Genomic DNA, 19,224 nt, shown 5'->3' with positions numbered 1-19,224 from the left:
TATAATGTTATGGTCAATTTTATTATTCATTGGCAAAAGAGTAGCCCAAGAGCTTGCAGTGGGTGGTGATGACTAGCTGCCTTCCCTCTAGTCTTACACTGCTTAATTGGGACGGCTAGCACAGAAAGCTCTCGTGAAGCTTTAAGTGAAATTCACAAACCAACAAACAAAGTTCTTGATACAACAAAATCTTCTTGCAACTGTTAATCACTTGGGGTCTTCATTCAAAGCTGTATTTCCACACAGTAAGATTGCTTCCAAATATTCTTGTTCTCATACCAAATCTTCATCTATACTACATGCTGCTATAGACCCCTGTTGCTATATAGTCCTTGTAGAATACTGCATCCCTTTAGCTTGGACATGGATACATCAAATGATCCTGGATTGCATAAAATGAGTCCAGTAAGCATTCTTCTGTTTGACATCTGAAGATTCAAAATCGTCACTTTATGATTTGTGTCTTACAACTGGAGATGTCTGTGGTAAAGCCTGTGCCATATTTGACAGTATTAATGAAAAATTTCAGAAGGACTCGGTTCCTTGGAGTTATGCAGTTAGATTTTGATGTCAACAATATCAATGCAGTGATTGGCAGCAAAAACTCTGTTGCATCAAGATGTTTAGATAAGAATCCAAGTATTTATGTTGTTGGGTGCCCTTGCCAATAAACCTACTTGAAGCTAATGACACCTTGCGCAAGGTTATTGGAATAAATATTGAAGACATCCTAATAAACTTTTATTATTCATTTGACAAGAACTCCTTCGTCTGAAATCATATTTCTTCTTGGAGACCTTTGCAGACGAACAATTCCAGAGATTAAATAAAGCATTTTCAAATTATTTACTTGAACCATTACTATTGTCTCACAGCTCCTTAATACAATTATTTACAGATTTCAATAAATGTTTACAGTGCACTGAGCCTGCTGTTTACACATTACATGATACTATGATCAGCTTTTCTAAGAAATTGTTCTCAAGAGTAATCAGATCCATAATTCTCAAAGCAACTACTTTAATAACAGACATTGATTTATTTAAACCAACTGAGAAAGTTTATCTGTGTAGATTGACAACCAAATTAAAGCTGTCAAATCTCTTCAGTAGGGGTGAATTTCTGAATTAATTTCTAAACAAAAAATTTATACCTTTCAATTGGTACTTCAAATATGAACTTTTCGGTGTTCAAGAAAAATTTTCTCTGTATGATACATTTCTTAAAAATGCAAAGTGGATTCATGAAGTAAACAGAGTGAAAGTTCCTGGACAAATGTGGAGTATTTTTTGAGAAATATTAAAATCTTCTCACTGATTTACCTAAATTATGTGATTACCAAATATTAACAGATGATGAAATTTGGAAGTCTGCATTGGAGGAGATAAATCTAGTTTATTATGAGGAGAATGGAGGAGAACCAGTATTTCTATATATAGTGGTCATTTTATGGTGGTAATGTGAAAGCCAAAGACAATAATATTCTAAGATTTAAGTATGTTATATGTGTTGGCAGATAGTTTTGATTCTCCCACACAGCAGTGAAGGAAAACAAAGTAGGTCACTTGTATATATGTATGTGTGTATCAGTTGGTTATCTGTAGTTGGTGTATTATTTAACTGTCTGTGTTTATAATATATATATGTATTAGTGGGTTATCTGTAGTTGGTGTATTATTTATCTATGTATTTTAGATTATTGTGTAAATTTATGTTTTCTGATGCATTTTATTGGCAAGGCTGTAACAAAGTTTTTATTTTTTGTGGTGGTGGTAGGGGATTGTACTTAGAGAATTACTCTTCCCCAAAAAAAAAAAACGTCCTCTCACCCCCAGTACTTCATTATTTGATTTAGAGTTTGAGTAATTTCCATTTCTAGGAAAATAAACTGATTTGTAGCAATTATGATGAGGAAGCCCAATTACAAAAGTACAAAATTTTTATGTAATTTACAAAACTACTTTCTTGTTCTGTAGAAAACAAGTTTCGACTTGTTCAGTTATCTTTACAAATTAAAACAACAGAATGAACAAAAAACTGAATGCTAATTAAACAAAGAATAAAAATGTAATTTTAATTCAAAGTCAAAATGTTTCAATTACCCTGGTGTAATTTAAATGCAATTAAAGGTCAAAATAAATTATTTGACTTTTTGTAGCTCTCTTTTTTTAATTTTTGTTTCATGTTTTCCTAAAATTATTGTTTTCAAGCAATCTGTGTTAACTACTATCAAGTGGAGTTTTAAATATGTAATAAAATTGCTTTGATTTTTAGTTTTAACAATTATAATTTCAAATCGCAGTACTATTTTGATATGTAGTCTTAATATTAAAAGTGTTTTAAATTATCAATTTTTTTGCTTTTTTTCAGAGGATTAGGCTTAAGTGTGAAGTGGACAAACTTAAATCCACGTCGGCTTGTAGAGACAATGAAAAATTTTCAAAATTATGTAAATTCTTTTCCTTTCCCGTACATTGAAAACTTCATGAAAAGGGTAAGTATTTTCTGTGTTTGTCAACGATATAATTTTCCATCAGAAATAATTATTAACTTAGACTCTTTGAAGGTATAAATTTTACAACAAAATAAAATAAAAGATCAGATTTTCTACTTTAATGTGAAGTTAGTTTTCAGTTCTTTAAAATATATATTTGAAAGCTTTTCTGTTAACCAAATTAAAGTTACATTAGTACAAAATTGTAGAATTTGTATATGAAACCAAAAGTAAAAAAGGTCAACTTTTTTTTAAAATAAAATGAGAAGAACATGTAAAGTTACAAAAGACACAACAAAGGTGTTATCATGACCCAGTAAAGACCACTCTGGGGCAAGGTCAGTTTTTGCCAGTATAGCTGGGTTGATAGTAGAGGTTGTAACTTAGTAGAACTTTTATATAACTGTAGGTGTGGAAGATGGCTTGGTGTTTAGTTTACACTCAAAGAAAGAGAGTTTTAATTTATCCACATCAAGCTGTTTTCCATGACTTCAAGTCATGGTTACTGGACAGCTAAAAATCAAATATGTTTGGTTACAATTAATATAAGTAATGTCTTTTTTATTTTTCTCTATTTGCAAAAATAGTTTGTGCCAGACATCTTAATGTCACTCTCTACTAATTGGTATTTCATTATCTTTGCACCGCTAGATTAAGGTGTTAAGGCATTTAACAGTCCACGTTTCCTTCATTGTTCATTTTGTTTTATTAAGAACGATTATACACGTTACAACTGTTCTTTAAAAGTTAGCCAATACTTTCAACTGTTCTATTTATTCTGTGAACACACAAAAGTAAGTCTTGGAGCTACGAATTAACGTATCTCAAGTCTTTTTTGATTCTGTTTAGCCCTCGCTGGTACAGCGGTAAGACCAGAGATTTACAACGCTAAAATCAGGGGTTCGATTCCCCTCGGTGGACTCAACAGATAGTCCAATGTGTTTTGGCTACAAGAAAACACACACACTTTACTTAAGCACTTGTAGGATTATATTTCTATGTTGAGAAGAAAATTGTCTGTATTTTTATCACACATCTTTTTTATGTTTATTTTTTTTCCTGTATCAATAAAAGGATGAATGAAATGAAAAACCAGCATCGAGACAATAATACAGAAATATAACGAAGAGAATTTCTAAAGCTTGGAAGAGAACGTAATAATGAAATTTTCTGACATATTTTTTTACTGGTTTTCCTTCTGTTGAACGGGACGTGTAATACTCAAGCTAATCCAGGTTTGGTTTTATTAAATGTTTTCGTGGTAAACAGTAACGAAAAGAATGATTTGTACGCATTGTGTTGAAACACTGTCAGTAGTCTGTAACCGACTTTCACGAGCGGTTTGGCTCTTGGTATAACTTAGTTTGTATCGAAAGGATGGCTTTAAGCTTATGCAAAACAAAACAGTAGTATTACTCATTCCTGATTCCTGATTATATTAGCCAACCAGTGAGGCCTAAACAGTTTGATATACTCTTGTCACCTTCCTTCTTTTTTTATCGTAAAATTGTTTCTTCTAAATCGAAAAGCGCATGATTACAAAAGTTAATGGGAACATTGTTTTAATTACATTTCGACAATATAGTTCTTTGAAGAAAAAAAACAACTAAAAACATGCTGGTAGTTGTATTTTCAATAATGGCCACTCTCCTTCAGCGGAGGACGAATGTTAACTTGTTACAATCGTTTAAACAACTTTCAGGTTCTTTACAGAGAGTATTTTTCGTACAAGTCCCCCTGGTGGCACAGCGATAAGTATACACAAAGTCTATGGACTCCGTTTTCAGTAGGTCAGTATTTCTTTAACATTATAAAGTGGACCCACAACGGTAAAGATCGAGTGTCGGTATTATAATAAAATTATAAATGGGGAACTGTATTCTATTAAATGCGTTTATACAACAAAGTGGAGGGTTTAGTCTGTAGATAAGTCCATGAATTAAAAACAAGGAAGCTGAGAACCACTGTTGTAGTTGTTGTTCTAAAAATTAACGTCGTATTATTTTGTCTCTCTTAATTCGACCTTCGTACACTTGCGCCAGTGGAGGTTTATGAAAGTATGCAATATTTCTACAGAAACTAGATTATCTCAGCCACAAATGGACCATTCTAATTATAGTGTGGTGTCTTTGTAAGTCAGTATTAAACTATTCGAATTTTACTGAATTCAACTTATACGATTAGTTCTCAAAAACGCCAACAGGTGGGGTATTTACTTATGGTGTTTTCCATATTCTACCAAAATTAAGTGTGCAGTTTTTTACAGATACTTTTAGACAATGTCTCTCTTTTAGAGTAGCTTCTTTTAAATATATTTGTTCATATAGCCTACTTAAACTTCATCGAAGTGTCTGGAACTAGTACGTCAAATACGATACATTCTGTAGGATCGCACTGAGTAAAGAGGGAAGGAAACACTCCTTTCCCCCCTTATTTACTCTCAGTTTCCCATAAATTATGGCTTTTCAGAAGAATAAACAGGAAGAAGGCAGTCAAGTTGAATATGACATTCCTGGTGACGTCGACTCTTATGTGTGTCCCTCTAGATCTTGCCCTAGAAGAATGTATCTCTTCCCCCCCCCCTTCTTCCTTGTGCGTGAGGAGGCAACGAAAGGTGGGAGAGGCTGAGACCACCCACTAAAGAAAAATGGTATTTAATTTCCACTGGTAACTATAGCCGTCCTAAGGTTATTCCAGTTATTTTATCCATCTCTTAGGGTGGCGTATGGCTGGTGGCAAATGTTATATAAAAAAGTTGAATAAGATTTCCCAAACTCGTTGATGATAAAGTTAAAAAATGTGTTTTCAGTAAGCAAAAAAATAAAAAAAATCGTAAATTCAATTCGCGAAAAATTCGAAAGAATAGGATGAGGAAGCTTATTTATTAGAGTGATAGTTTCGAATTAAAAAAACAACCTGTGTTAATAAAAACAAACCGTAAGTTTGTAATGAGCTACTAAAAGTGGATTTGGTTAGGAAACTTGTTAAAACATTCTAACATATCACCCTTGACGTCTCCTTATTCAGGGAAGTAATACGAAAAGGCTGTCTTTTTTTTTTTTCTTCCTCCAGAAGTAATATGTCTGAAGACTTGCAATGCTAAAAAAAAACAACCGATTTTCGATACTCGTGATGGGCAGAATACAGATAACCCTTTGTGTTGCTTTGTGCTTAACTACAAAGAAACAAAAGTGGATCTTATCATGGCAAGTTTCGACCTTGAATTTTTTCTGACAGCTGTGTTAACTAAAAGTTACAGAGACGTCGAGGTTCAAGCGATGGAAAGATGAACCGAAGCTTACGTTATCAACTCATTCACGAGTTCATTCGCTCACAAACTTCGAGTAGGAACATGATATATTAAAGATAATTAAAATCTTATGCATACTTGGTATATGATTCTCGTTCCACATCTTCAGTCTTTTATTCATGGTAAAAGAACGAACGAAGGATGTTACCATTTTCTTGTTCAAATTTGGACAATACTGAAGACATCTTCCAATAGTAGTATTTCTACATACTGTTAAAAAAAATTCAAACAGGTTATTTTACATCAGGATGTGTTATATCGAATGATGGGATATGTTCGAATGAAACGTTTTTGTGAGTAAACATTGTATTCTATTTTCTTGCATTGTTAAAGGTAAGTTGTGCATGATGCAAACTGTTCTTTTTGGTTTTACGTTACGTCACACAGAAAGGGATTTTTTCTCGAAAATGGTCTTTCGTTTGGTTATGTAAACAATGTCAGTGAAGCTGTTCTGTCAAAATTGTAATGAATTGTAGTTGTTTGTATATGGCACGGCATAGCCAGGTGGGTTAAGGCGTTCGACTCGTAATCCGAGGGTCGCGTGTTCGAATCCCCGTCGCACCAAACATGCTCGCCCTCTCAGCCGTGGGGGCATTATAAAATTACGGTCAATTCCACTATTCCTTGGTAAAAGAGTAGCCCGAGAGTTGGCGGTGGGTGGTGATGACTAGCTGCCTTCCCTCTAGTCTTACACTGCAAAATTAGGGACAGCTAGCGCAGATAGTCCTCGAGTAGCCTTGCGCGAAATAAAAACAAAACAGAACGTTTGTATAATTTTGCACACGGCTATATGACGGCTAAAGTAAGATACGTGGGTGGTCAACGCTTAATCGTGGGCTTTTTAAATTTCATAGTAGGATTTGACCTTCACTATTTTACACAACCTACAGCCTGAAAGTACGGAGTGCGATTTTTTTTCGACACTAACGGGGCTCGAACAGGGGAACATCACATTTACATGCTCTCACGCTGACACTGGGCTATGCTTGACCGAATAGTGATTTGTAACATATGCAGTTGAGGGAAGAGATCCAAGTTGTGATATACACAGTTGAGGGAAGAGATCCAAGTCATGACTTAATGATTAGTGTTCTGACCTGCTGATCAGATGTCTAGAATTGGAATCACAATAAGCCACTGAACATGCTTAGGCGGAGGGTACTCCTAACTAATTGCCCTCCCTGTGGTCAGCAAACGTAACACTGCTCTGCAGATATTAAATGTACATCTTAAATAAAAATTACGTGTTTGGATATGTTAGGACACTAAAGAGCAAAATTCGGTTTATAGTATTTCAATAAGAAATGGAAATATGCAAGTAATGCTAAATTCTGAAGTATATGTCAAACTGTACTTGCGATATCACGGTTGAAATAGAAATCGACCTTCAACTTAGCAGTTAAACATTATATGATGCGTTTGGTTATCAGTTTTTGTCTCTGTTCTTTAACTTGTTTAATAATTAATTTGCTGACGTCTTAGTTAAAAACGTTCTAAGTTATTTTTTAAATTTGGTATGAGGAATTAATATTTTTTACATTTATTAAAATCAGGCAGGGATTACCACAGGGTATCAAGAAAAACCATGTTTAGACCCAACAGATGAATTTTGCCCAGAATCGGCTCCCAATAAGCGGTCACGTCAGGTAGGAAATATAAAGGCAGTTAAAGAAATAGTCTAAGAAAATAAAATGCAACGGCCTTTCTCTGTTTTGATCCTTTTCTAACATCTTGCACGAAATAAAGTGAAATGCTATTTTTTATAAGTGGTTTTAAACAACAGTAACTCAAAACAGCTGCAGTTAAATGCGTGTATGTGTTTGTTAAGTAAGGTAAGCTACATTATTTATTTATTTATTTGTGTATTGTTACTGAAGTAACAATACTGATTAAACTGTTTAGTGTATCGAATGTTATTATACGTTTATTATAGTTGTTTTTTGTTTACGTTGGTAACTTAATAAACGTTCTTAGGAATAACCTAAATCTAAGGCATTCTAAGCGAAGGAACGAAAGTCATTAAATAATGCATTTTAATCTAAGTAGAAACGCAGGAAAAAATTAAATAACTAACTATACTGGTTGCCAGATTGATTTTAGTTTCACTCGAAACACATACATTGCTCTGACCAGAAGTTTTGATTGTATTATACTTAAAGCATTTATGTTGCGCTGTGAGGCAAAGTGCTAAGATTAATTTTTTGTAAGTCTAACCAGCTTGTATGTTTTTATGTAAATAGTTAATGATATACAGTGTGATATACTAAACACAGATCACAGTTGTTTTTTTAAATATTTAATATATATATACATAATTGTAAATGTATTTCCACTTTCAAATATATCCAGGTTTGTTCGTTACCTTACAGTTTTAATATTCATTTTTAATATCTAGCATATAATATTCTTACTAGTTTTTAGGTCATGATTTCTAGGTTTATAACATACGTTTCTATATTAATCAAAACACAGTAATCAGTGATATTACAAAAAAAATAATTGTTCTAGAAAGAGTTAAACATTAAGACGTCACGATATTAAAGAAAGACTTAATAAGGTCAAAGACCAAATAACTCGTACTGGGTGCTTGCTAGTGGTATTTTTTAACGCTTCACCAAATTGGTTTGTAATTTTTCTCTTGTGTGTGCAAAGTGAAGAAAACGTCATTTTGAAATTTCAAAAGATTATTTCGAACTGTAAATATTTACGTTATTGTAATTTACTGCGAGGTTTAGCAAACTACAAGTTAATAAAACAACCGTGTTACGTGAGAATGACATAAAAAACGAACTCTTTGAACACAGAAAACAATACTTGCTATCGAAGTTTACGGCTTATAAAATATAATCTTTAAGTGTGGTAGGTAGTACTTAATAGCAAGGATCAACAAAGATTCCAAATCATTCATGCGCCAAAAAAAATCTTCTTGTCGAATTCCTAACCGACCATTCAAAGTATAGGTTACGGATATATTATGCTCATATATGCTAATAATAGAATAAAAAGTTTGCTAATACTCCCGGCATAACAATTCAAAAGTTTCTGAAACAGCAACTTTTTCGTCTATTACATACCTACTTGATCACGTCAGTGGGGCTTGCGCCTAGAAGGTTCGAACTATCGCTACAAAATATATATGCATATGCATACATATCATGCACTTATTTGTATAGCTTTTTAACTCAACTGATGTTGCTACTATATACTGATTGATAAATACATGACAGTTTATAAAGATACAGTATATACTTTATACAGGTATAATGTAAAAAGTAAACAAACAAAAGAATTAAAAATTGTGAATTTTAAAATGAAGTATGGATCTTGTTATAAAATATAATGAAGCAAGAACTAAAATGTTAACGAAATTTGTAAACTTTAGCCCCTACTTTAGGAGCTTTATACAGTTATCTGTAGGCCAAAGTAAGGATTAGATTTTTTTTTAGTCACCACGAATTTCATTACTTTTTATAGGATAATTTAAACTTCATTTTAAAACTCAATGTTTTTAATACTCTTGTATGTTGATTAATTTTAATAATATAATTGAGTGAGCACATGAGATGTCCTTACAGTTGGTGTTTGGAGAAAAGTACACTCACCACATGTCAGGGTTACAATTTTTTCATATTTTGTAGTTTGATTTTTGGATTAATTCTTAATAAGGACTTCTGAGTGAAATGAAAGAAGTGTGTATAATAATATGTCGACTACGTTACCTTCTGTAACGAGCTTTTCGTTCAATACCATGGTACTTTAAGTCGATTGTGATAAGATAAACCCATGAGCGATTGAGAGACAGTTTACATCAACAAGTCGCTTGATAACAACTGTTACGGTGTGAACATGGACTAAGTTGTGAAGTATATTTTTCATCAGTTTTCTTTGTGTTGCAACACGTTAGAATTAGGGACTGGGTAAGGCGTGGTATTGGATTGTAGAGAAGAATATGCAGAATATAACCCCATAATTTTGACGAAAACTTGCGACTTATTTTAACATCTGAGAAACGTAAACCAGATACTATTTCCCTGGAGGGGTCACCTGTTGAACCATTGTCACTACTATACAGCAGTGCCTTGTCTGTCCGTCAGTCAGTAGACACTAAAATGAAATCACGTAAGAAAAGCTTCACGTTGCAATTTGTACTGTCATGACGTCAGTAAAATGTACGCATCTCGTGAATCACGAGAAGAATTATGCATTCTGTAGGCTACAATACAGCATAACATACGCACTTCAAAAGCAAGAAATAAAGATATTTATTTCTCTTAATTTTGATTTTATTTATTCTTGGAAGAGAATAAATAGAAAAACTCTGCAGTAGTACATCTAGTCATAAATAAGATAGTTCAATTGTTATTACATAGTGATATACATCAAGACAATCCTAGTCCATTGGAGAATTAGTTTTATTAGTAAATAAGTGCAGGATTAAAAAGAACCAAGAATATTAATAATCCTTTGAATCAAACGTAATAAACAGTTTTATGTTAAATGTTGTCTAGTTACGTACCACGCATTTTTAAAAGAAATTATTCAAATTGTCAACTAACTGTTACAGGTCCCAGATATTGGTTACGAACTAACTGGCGGGTGTTACGGGTTTGCTACAAAGTATATGCACTGGCCGGAAGATCTGCTTGTCGGAGGAGTCGTGAAAAACAAAAGTGGATACATCGTAAAGTGAGTCCATGTTTTATTCCGTGTTCCTAAGATTAGGCCTAGCATGGCCACGTGGCTAAGGCACTCGACTCGTAACCTGAGGGTCGCGGGTTCGAATCCCAGTCGCACCCAGATTATAATGACCGTGTCAATCCCACTATTCATTGGTAAAAGAGTAGCCCAAGAGTTGGCGGTGAGTGGTAATGACTAGCTCCCTTCCCTCAAGTGTTACACTGCTAAATTAGGGACGGCTAGCACAGATAGCCCTCGTGTAGCTTTGCGCGGAATTCAAAATCCAAACATTTTTTTTTGTAAATCTACGAAACGAAAGTGGATTTAACAAGATCAGAAGTGTTATTATTTTATTTCTACAATGTGTATTTTCTTAAATGCTTGAAATTAATAAACTTGTGATAAGTGTAAGTATATACAAAAGAACTAGCATTATTTATAACGTTTTAATTTTTTTATTGTGTTTTTATAGCTATATTAATCATATGTTTCGTATAAATTAGTAAATCATTGTTATTATTTGTTTTTGTCGCCAGAGCGGCAGCTTTACAATCAGTAGTGCAACTCATGGGTGAGAAACAAATGCACGAGTTCTGGAAGGATCATTACAAAGTACACAATCTTGGCTGGGACGTAGCTAAAGCGAAACTAGTGTTAGAAACTTGGCAGAGAAAGTTTACAGAGGTAATTAAAAATATCTCTGTTTTTAGTTTTTTTTCTTTATTTCTTGTGGTACGTAAAATTATAATATAGGAAAATGTTACTTGGTGTGTCCGTAATGTTATGAAGAATATAAATAAATTCTTATATATCAGTTGGTTACTGTGAACTGTAAATATCGATGTTCGTGGATCTAAGCCTAACCAATGTTTGTTTTCTGTGTTCCTATGCACGCTGTGTGGGAGTTCGGTAAGTGGATCTTACACCTTTTACAAAACAAATTTACGTATTTAAGGTGAAACAGAAACAGAGAGTAAAATAATATTTTGTCTTGTGTGTAATTATATGTTGTGCTTAGCGTTAGCATTTAAAAAAGGAGTAATACAATTTATTACTATAACGTATGTCTGACCTAAACTACTACTACTACAAAACTGTTTGGTAATATGTAGGATGTTTTAATATCTTCTACCTTTTTGATAGGAGGTGGCTGAGATCACGAAGGCATCCAATCAGACCAGACATTACAGCATCAATGCTTTCTCTACAACTTCCCTGGCTGATATTCTGAAAGATTTTTCTGAAATGAGCGTGACTCGAGTAGCACTAGGGTACATCCTGATGGTAAGGATAGAACTCTCTTTCAACTTATAAGAACGCGAACCTATTTGGAAGACTAGCATCGTATCGTATAATAAAAATATAGCTTTAGGATCTCGTTTTAAGTCACTAGTAAAGTGCGCGTGTATATTATAACTGTAATGAAATTTGCTTCATATATTTAATGTAATTATATACATATATAAGATTCAAGTTCTACATTTAAGTGATTGGAGTTAAAATGGCCTTTCTTAAATAATAATTTATTCAGCCATATTTAAAAGTAGATATTTATAAGTTTGACTTCCCCAAGTTAGAAATTAAACATTCCAATCTGTAATTATTTTTTACCCAACAGTTGGTTTACGCCTGTATGTCCTTACTGAAATGGACGGACGCTGTAAATTCTCAGAGTGGAATTGGACTTGCTGGTGTCATGCTGGTCACTTTGTCAGTAGCAGCAGGTCTTGGTTTATGTGCCATTCTAGGCATTGTATTCAACGCTTCTACTACTCAGGTAAACAAGTGTGGTACTTCTTTCATCGATAAAAAAAAAGCCCCCTCCGAAATTTTGGTGTGTGTAACTGTTAGGATTAGAAGAATATGATTGTTTTCATATTGAGAAGGCAATATACTGATATTAGTGAACCTATAAGAAAAACCTACTAAAATTCTTTATTTTGAAAGTGGCCCTATTTGTTTTCGCGGAAGAAATGATATGTAAAACGTATAGAAAGCTATATTTTTGAACGTATGTTTTCGTAATAATATGTTAACAACAGGACTTTGGAATTAAAAAGCATGCATTACTTCACTTTAAGGGTAAACAAAACCTATGATAAAAAAACCGATGAATTGGTAAATATTCTTTGCCAAAAAAACGAAGTAATCCTATTTTGTTCAGTAATGCCGTGATTTTAAAAGTGGTTCAAGTTGGAATATTTCCTTTTACTGAATAAATTAGGTAGAAAAACCTTTATTTATCTGACTAGCGTGCCTATAAATAACTGTATTTTCATTTTACAGTCTGTCTTGGCTTTAGCGTGAATTAGGAACTTTGTAGTATACACAGTAGTTTCAACAGCCACAATCTGCGAATATTCGACAGTTTGTTGCTTTCAAGTTATTCGTGAAAAACTAAATTAAAATTATTATTCTTGAGCTTTCCATTCATTCCTCTGTGACGTTTGTTAACTCGGTAGTTTTTGTGCCAGAATTATAAGTAAAAAGAAGAATTTTGTCTCAAATACTTGTTTACAAAACGTGTTACCTGATTGGTGGATAAAAGGTGTGACCTAACGGTATAAAGGTAAGTTGTTTGTTGATAATTTGTTCTTTCGAACACAGAACTCGTAGTAGCAGTAGCAGTGTTGGATGGATAGAGGGCGTTTGTTGTTCATCACGGAGTTAATGTGTGCGTATAAATATATTGCTTGTTCACTTGGCAGGGGTTCCAGTCAGTTGATGACTCATTTACAATTTTTTTAGTTATTTTTTTTTTGTATTTTCACGTGGTCTATTACCCATTGATAAACCGTGTAAGGAACATTAAAAAAAATCTAAGCTTGAATGAAGCCTTGTGGAGACCCATTAGTAAGTGGGGTTTCCAGTATTGGTTTTCTGGACCCGTGACCTCTTCAGGATGACAATCTGAACTAGTGATACGATCAGTAATTAGTCAGGCTTCACCTGCACCATCTGTTCGTTCCTTTGTTAGGGCTTCAAGGTCGGTCTGCTTTTCACTGTGAGACTGAACCATGGTGCCTCTATGAATTTAGTTATTTTATATTCCATGAAGGTGGATGGGAAATTGGGTAGTAACATTATTTACATGTTCATTGTTTCCCAACCCCCGAATAGCGTTTGGTAAACACACACACATAATTTGTGTGTCGTAATAAAATCATTATTTTATTAAGTGAAATTTGACGTCGTGATTGAGGTGTCATTTCAAACAAAGATAAATCCAGTTGTGACATAATTAAGTGGGTAATAAAGTGAGGAGAGCCCACGCTGGTATGGCGGTAAGTATACGGATTAACAATGCTAAAATCAGAGGTTCGATTCCCTTCGGTGGGCTCAATAGATAGCCCGATGTGGCTTTGCTATAAGAACACACACACACACACACACACACACAAGGTGGGGAGGGAGATGTCGCGAAATATTTTGGGATTCGGCCTTTAAAAGGCCCAAAAATAATATCACGTAGACGGTTTATTGTTTTAGACTTTGCATAACATTTGCCGTCCTTCCCCACTGGCCTATATTCGATATATATACATTAGCTCTCGGATAAAAAATAAAATAAAAAAATCAGTCTCAGCACAAATAGCACATTGTGTAGCTTTGTGCATAACAACGAAAGGAAGAAGTATGTTTATCAACTTTTCAAACAGAAAAAGAGACATGCGTATGACAGGAGCACGTGCCCATTAGGAGGTCTTGAGAGAGGATGTGCTCCCCATAGGAATATATTGATAGAATAATTAATGACATCCAGTTCCTTGCAGTATTGGACAGAAACGTGTAAATCTGAGAAAACAGATAAGGTATATCAAAAAGTCATAATCCCGGCATGGCCAGGCGGTTAGAGCGCTCGACTTGTAATCCGAGGGTCGCGGGTTCGAATCGCCGTCGCACCAAATATTATCTCCCTTTCAGCCGTGGGAGCGTTATAATGTTACAGTCAATCCCTCTATTCGTTGGTAAAAGAGTAGCCCAAGAGTTGGCGGTGGGTGGCGATGACTATCTGCTTTCCCTCTAGTCTTACACTAAATTAGGGACGTCTAGCGCAGATAGTTCTCGTGTAGCTTTGCGAGAAATTCAAAAACAAATAAAAAGTCACGTAAATAGCTGAGAAAAGGGGGCGTGTTCAATTTATATTTTGAACTTTGGTGGTTTCACTGATTAAATGCCGTAGACAATAGAAATGTATTAAACTGTGTAGCTTACCGATAAGTGTGGTAGTCATGTGCGAGTTTTTGACACGTTCATGAATTTGTGGTATGATGGATGACTTTGTATTTTGTAGCCGACAATAGATTTTTTTTCTTAGTGCTGCTATTAACAGATTATTGGAATACAAATAAACAATAAATAAATAAATCAGTGACGCGATTAATTACCATAATAACGCGTGGATGGGTAATAGTTCAGTTTTAACAGGTAGAAATCTCTATTTCATTTGCAGAAAATTGTAGAATTTTGTATTATTTATCTAGCCGAGAAAAGCCGGGTTAAATAATATCCTATTTTTACCGACATCTACCAATTGTTGTGTTTCACTTTTAGACTTAACAGCTTCAAAAAAATAATCGTACTAACAAATTGTTTGTTTGTTATTATTGTTTTAAATCAAACAAAAAACAGTTACGAACCAGCGTTTCTTTGATATAATAAAAGCCTAATTAATACCTGACCACTTCCCTTATCTGCTAGATTTAAAGCTATAAATATTAGTATTTCTTTTGTGTCCTCCTAGCGTCAAGGAACCCAAATAATTCAGTTTTTGTTATTCGATTAATTAAATGGTGCTCGGTATTTATATTTCTTCAATATCTATTTATTTGTGTCATTTTCAGAGAGTAAACAATACAGGTATCCGATATTGGTAACAATGACTTGTACAGTTGTGAAATCCAAGTCGTGTGTCGTCGCTTGTCAACAAGATACCGAGGAGATATAGCAAATGAACTAAACAATCGATCTAACCAATCTGCCCAAAGGGAGAACCATAAAAATGGTGTTTTATAATTGTTGTAGGCCGATATTGTTTAACCAAAAGGGAAGAGAAAACTGATCGTTTGGCCTTGTTTACATCACAAGAAGAAGGATTTGATATCTAACCGGCACGATGCTAATAAACAAAGGATGAATCGCCCCATTTTGTTAGAAACGGAAACATTTTTCTCAATGATGCCAACTATTCGGTATCAGTGTGAAAATCCATGAAGAGAATCGTCTGTAATCTGAAGAGGATGGTACGTGTGGAAAACAGGTCGAGGTTAGATAAATCGTCATTTCAGCCGTTACTTTTAAACATTTTAATCTTTTTTTATTTGATACGAGCTCTTGCTGTACACCTCTTTTCATCTGGATAGAATTACGGAAGAAAACTAAGTTGTAATAAAAAGAGTATAGGGACTACTAAGTCGTCTGTACACAAGTAAAAACGTGTGTTTGTTTGGCCTTGCTGTTTGTTTCATTACTACTTGAAGTGAGCTGATATGCTAAGAAAACACTCGACAGTAGTTATGAAGGTCACGTGAAACTTTACGTCATCTTCATTTTTATTATTATTATATTATTAATATTAATTATTGTTATAAGCTGCAGACAAACTGGCCTTTGATGTTAGAGAACACCCAGTGGGATAAGGAAATATGAGAAATATTGCCACTTCACCACAGGCGACACATCAAGTGTAGCATTAGACTGCTACGTGAGGCGCTTCACGTCAGCCTCTCTGAATATTCATCGAACGAACAGAGAATCTCGTGGCGCCTAAAATCACAAGCACGTGATGTGCCTCATAAATTTCATCCTTCAGCCACAACCGCTGTATCAAACGTTGATCTTGTAATACCGTCTTCCATTTCGCTGTTACCGTCTAGCTTCGTTCAGAAAGTTCCATAAGAATTAATGTTAAGTCTTACACTCTGCCATAGTTTACGATATTGTTGAGCCTTTTGTATTAAAGTCAAATCTACTTAAAATAATTAACGACTGTTCTAGTCCACGTAAAACTAAGGTGTTTCCTGTCAGAAGTAAAAGTCTCGTGTATTTTAGTTTTCTACAACTTGTGTGGTTTCTAACCCCCTATTCTTTTATTTTGGTTTGTTTTTATAGACAGTCATATGGGACTATCCGCTCTGTCAACCGCGTGGAATCAAACACAGAATTTTAGTGTTGTAAATAGGTATATTTAACGCTATTTCCCCTCGGGGGGCCAACGGTACGTTTACAAACTTGCAGCACAAAAATTCGTGGTTTGATTTCCCGCAGTGGGCACAGCAAATAGTCCAGAACTCTAAACATAAACAAAAACTTTGTTGTTCCACCGGGGGGGGGAATATTAAAGTGGTTTTAGTAATGGCGCTATATTACCCATCACAAAACTATTTCAATAATTTAATATTTACTGCTGACAAATTACTGAATCATATTACTGATTTGTTGGATTGAAATTCGAGAAGCATTCATAAAATTTCAGTCAGTTGGTCGGGAATTTGTAATACTTATATAAAGTAAATTTAATACTAGTCGTGTACATTGTTTAATTTATTTTACACTGTGTATCAGTGTAATGTTAGAAAAATGTTTATTGGCATGTTTAATTACTGAATGCTTAATATCCATGTGATATTGTATTTTTAGTTTCTACCGAGAGGTGGTGTTAAAATTGAAGACGTGTGCATTTTTTTCCCTTACGTCATTCTTACTGAAAGCTAAGTGATACTTGGAAGTTTATAGGGTTGCATCTTGAGATGTCCGTAGAGTGATTCGTTTATAGTATATTTTACCAGTGATATAAGAAACAAGTGGATTAAGGATGGGCAGTTTGAGGCCTACACTTGCATGATTGTTAGTTGGCCTTATAGAATAAAAATGAATAAAATCCAGACAAACCCGTACACTAACGAGTATTCAGTCACAATTATTCGAGTGCAAGAGGTTGCAAAGAAATCAAGAATCGGTAAAGAAAAATTAGCATTAGTTTTCGTACAGTCCACTTTCCGTGTAAACCGTTATAGAGGTTTCTCTTAAAAGATTATGAAACCACTTTTCACCTAAGTCTAATTTAGTTGTTTAAATTAGTTTTATTTCTCGCAGGGTATCGTATGTTTCAGGGGATGGCATAGCAGTTAACACAAAATTTAATAAAGGAAAGTAGCGTATGAAAAAATTAAACCAAAATTTAAACGTTATTAGCGATTAAAGTAAAGTGATATTGGTATATCTTTAGGTTCCTGGGATGGGTAGGCCTTTGTCAAGATGCGGAGTGCAATGGGAGGTGGTGAGTGGGTGGAGAGGGAGCCATTGCTGCGGATAGTTTGGAAACCCCTTGTGTTGATGAATAAATGGATGAACGAACAAAGAGATATATAGGCACTGGTTTATTTAACACTGTAAAATAGCTTTGGCCTGTAATACTTGCTATAAAGTGTCTCCATTTGTATTGTTTTTTGTAATCTCATTCCACGACTTAACAATTATGTTTTCATCAGTAATAACTCTGTAAATAAATAAGTATAACCATTACGTTCATAATGGCTCCATCTATTCATAATACAGTTTGAAATTTTGACTTTACCTGTAATTCATACAGAACTTTTAAAATACTGAACTTTTTCTCCAATTTGATTAGTTTTTAAGCACAATCAGTATTATTACTATTATAATGTTTACTTTGTGCCTATACAATACAGTATAAGCAGCTGAAAACCATTTTTAAGCCCAAGATTTTGCTAAATCGCTATATTAAGTTTCTTACCGTACATAGGTTGGTCAAGTCAAAAGAACAAACTTGTACAGTGAAATAATGCATAAACGTTCTGACTGACAAATACATTTAAATTTAAAGAGGAAGTAACGTCAGACCTCTTTTGAACCTGTATCATTTGAGCAAACAGTATTTAGGTCTCCCTTGGAAACAGTTAAATTATAGTAACCTAATTATGAAGCTTTGAAAAAAAAATGCAAATTGAATGAATTGTTATTAAGAGTTTTAATAATGAAATTTTAGTGTTGAATTAAGTTGTAATAACCTTAATATATGCACAATTTTTCGATCATTGTTTGTCTGTTTTTACATATTGTTCTTCATTAGTCTGGGGGCTTTTAGTGGATGGCATGTTCTTGATAGCCCACACTTACGTGTTATTTGTTGTTGGTGGTTTTCTTTTTATTTAAATACAGATTGTTACCTTTTTTGGCTTTAGGTCTCTGAATGGATGACATGTTCTCGATGGCGTGGCCCACATCTGTTGTTGTTTTTTACAGATTGTCCCCTTTTTGGCCTTGGGTCTTGAAATGGATGGCATGTTCTTGATGGCCCACACTTACCTGTCGTTGCTGGTTTTTTTTACAGATTGTCCCCTTTTTGGCCTCGGGTCTTGGAGTGGATGGCATGTTCTTGATGGCTCACACTTACCTGTCGTTGCTGGTTTTTTTTTACAGATTGTCCCCTCTTTGGCCTCGGGTCTTGGAGTGGATGACATGTTCTTGATGGCCCACACTTACCTGTTGTTGCTGTTTTTTTTTTTTTTTACAGATTGTCCCCTTTTTGGCCTTGGGTCTTGGAGTGGATGACATGTTCTTGATGGCCCACACTTACGCAGAAAACTTTCGTTCGAACATCCCGTTTGAGGTAAGATAAGTCCAGCACTTGGCGCAGTCTGTATTCTTAGTTACATAACCTGAGCTAAAAACATCAAGACTGTTCCAGCTGTGGGATAAATTTGTATTTCAAATTTAATTA

The 19,224-nt window shown here is 34.3% G+C and overlaps 1 protein-coding gene across 3 annotated transcripts in view; it reads left to right on the top strand.

The window, feature by feature from the left end:
- LOC143248717 (protein patched-like) overlaps positions 1 to 19,224 on the top strand; it is a 109,208-nt gene that overhangs the window by 69,193 nt on the left and 20,791 nt on the right. For 2 of the 3 annotated variants that reach the window (XM_076497375.1, XM_076497374.1), the window contains exons 7-13: positions 2,371 to 2,494; positions 7,358 to 7,450; positions 10,369 to 10,490; positions 11,018 to 11,165; positions 11,625 to 11,765; positions 12,100 to 12,258; positions 19,018 to 19,113. In XM_076497375.1, the coding sequence (XP_076353490.1) occupies positions 2,371 to 2,494; positions 7,358 to 7,450; positions 10,369 to 10,490; positions 11,018 to 11,165; positions 11,625 to 11,765; positions 12,100 to 12,258; positions 19,018 to 19,113 (883 nt within the window). The remainder of the gene's footprint in view (positions 1 to 2,370; positions 2,495 to 7,357; positions 7,451 to 10,368; positions 10,491 to 11,017; positions 11,166 to 11,624; positions 11,766 to 12,099; positions 12,259 to 19,017; positions 19,114 to 19,224) is intronic. The other variant, XM_076497376.1, reaches the window with a different exon arrangement.

The sequence above is a fragment of the Tachypleus tridentatus genome, chromosome 4 (genome assembly GCF_004210375.1).
Source record: "Tachypleus tridentatus isolate NWPU-2018 chromosome 4, ASM421037v1, whole genome shotgun sequence".
Lineage (NCBI taxonomy): Eukaryota > Metazoa > Arthropoda > Merostomata > Xiphosura > Limulidae > Tachypleus > Tachypleus tridentatus.
This window is presented reverse-complemented; position numbering and strand designations above follow the sequence as displayed.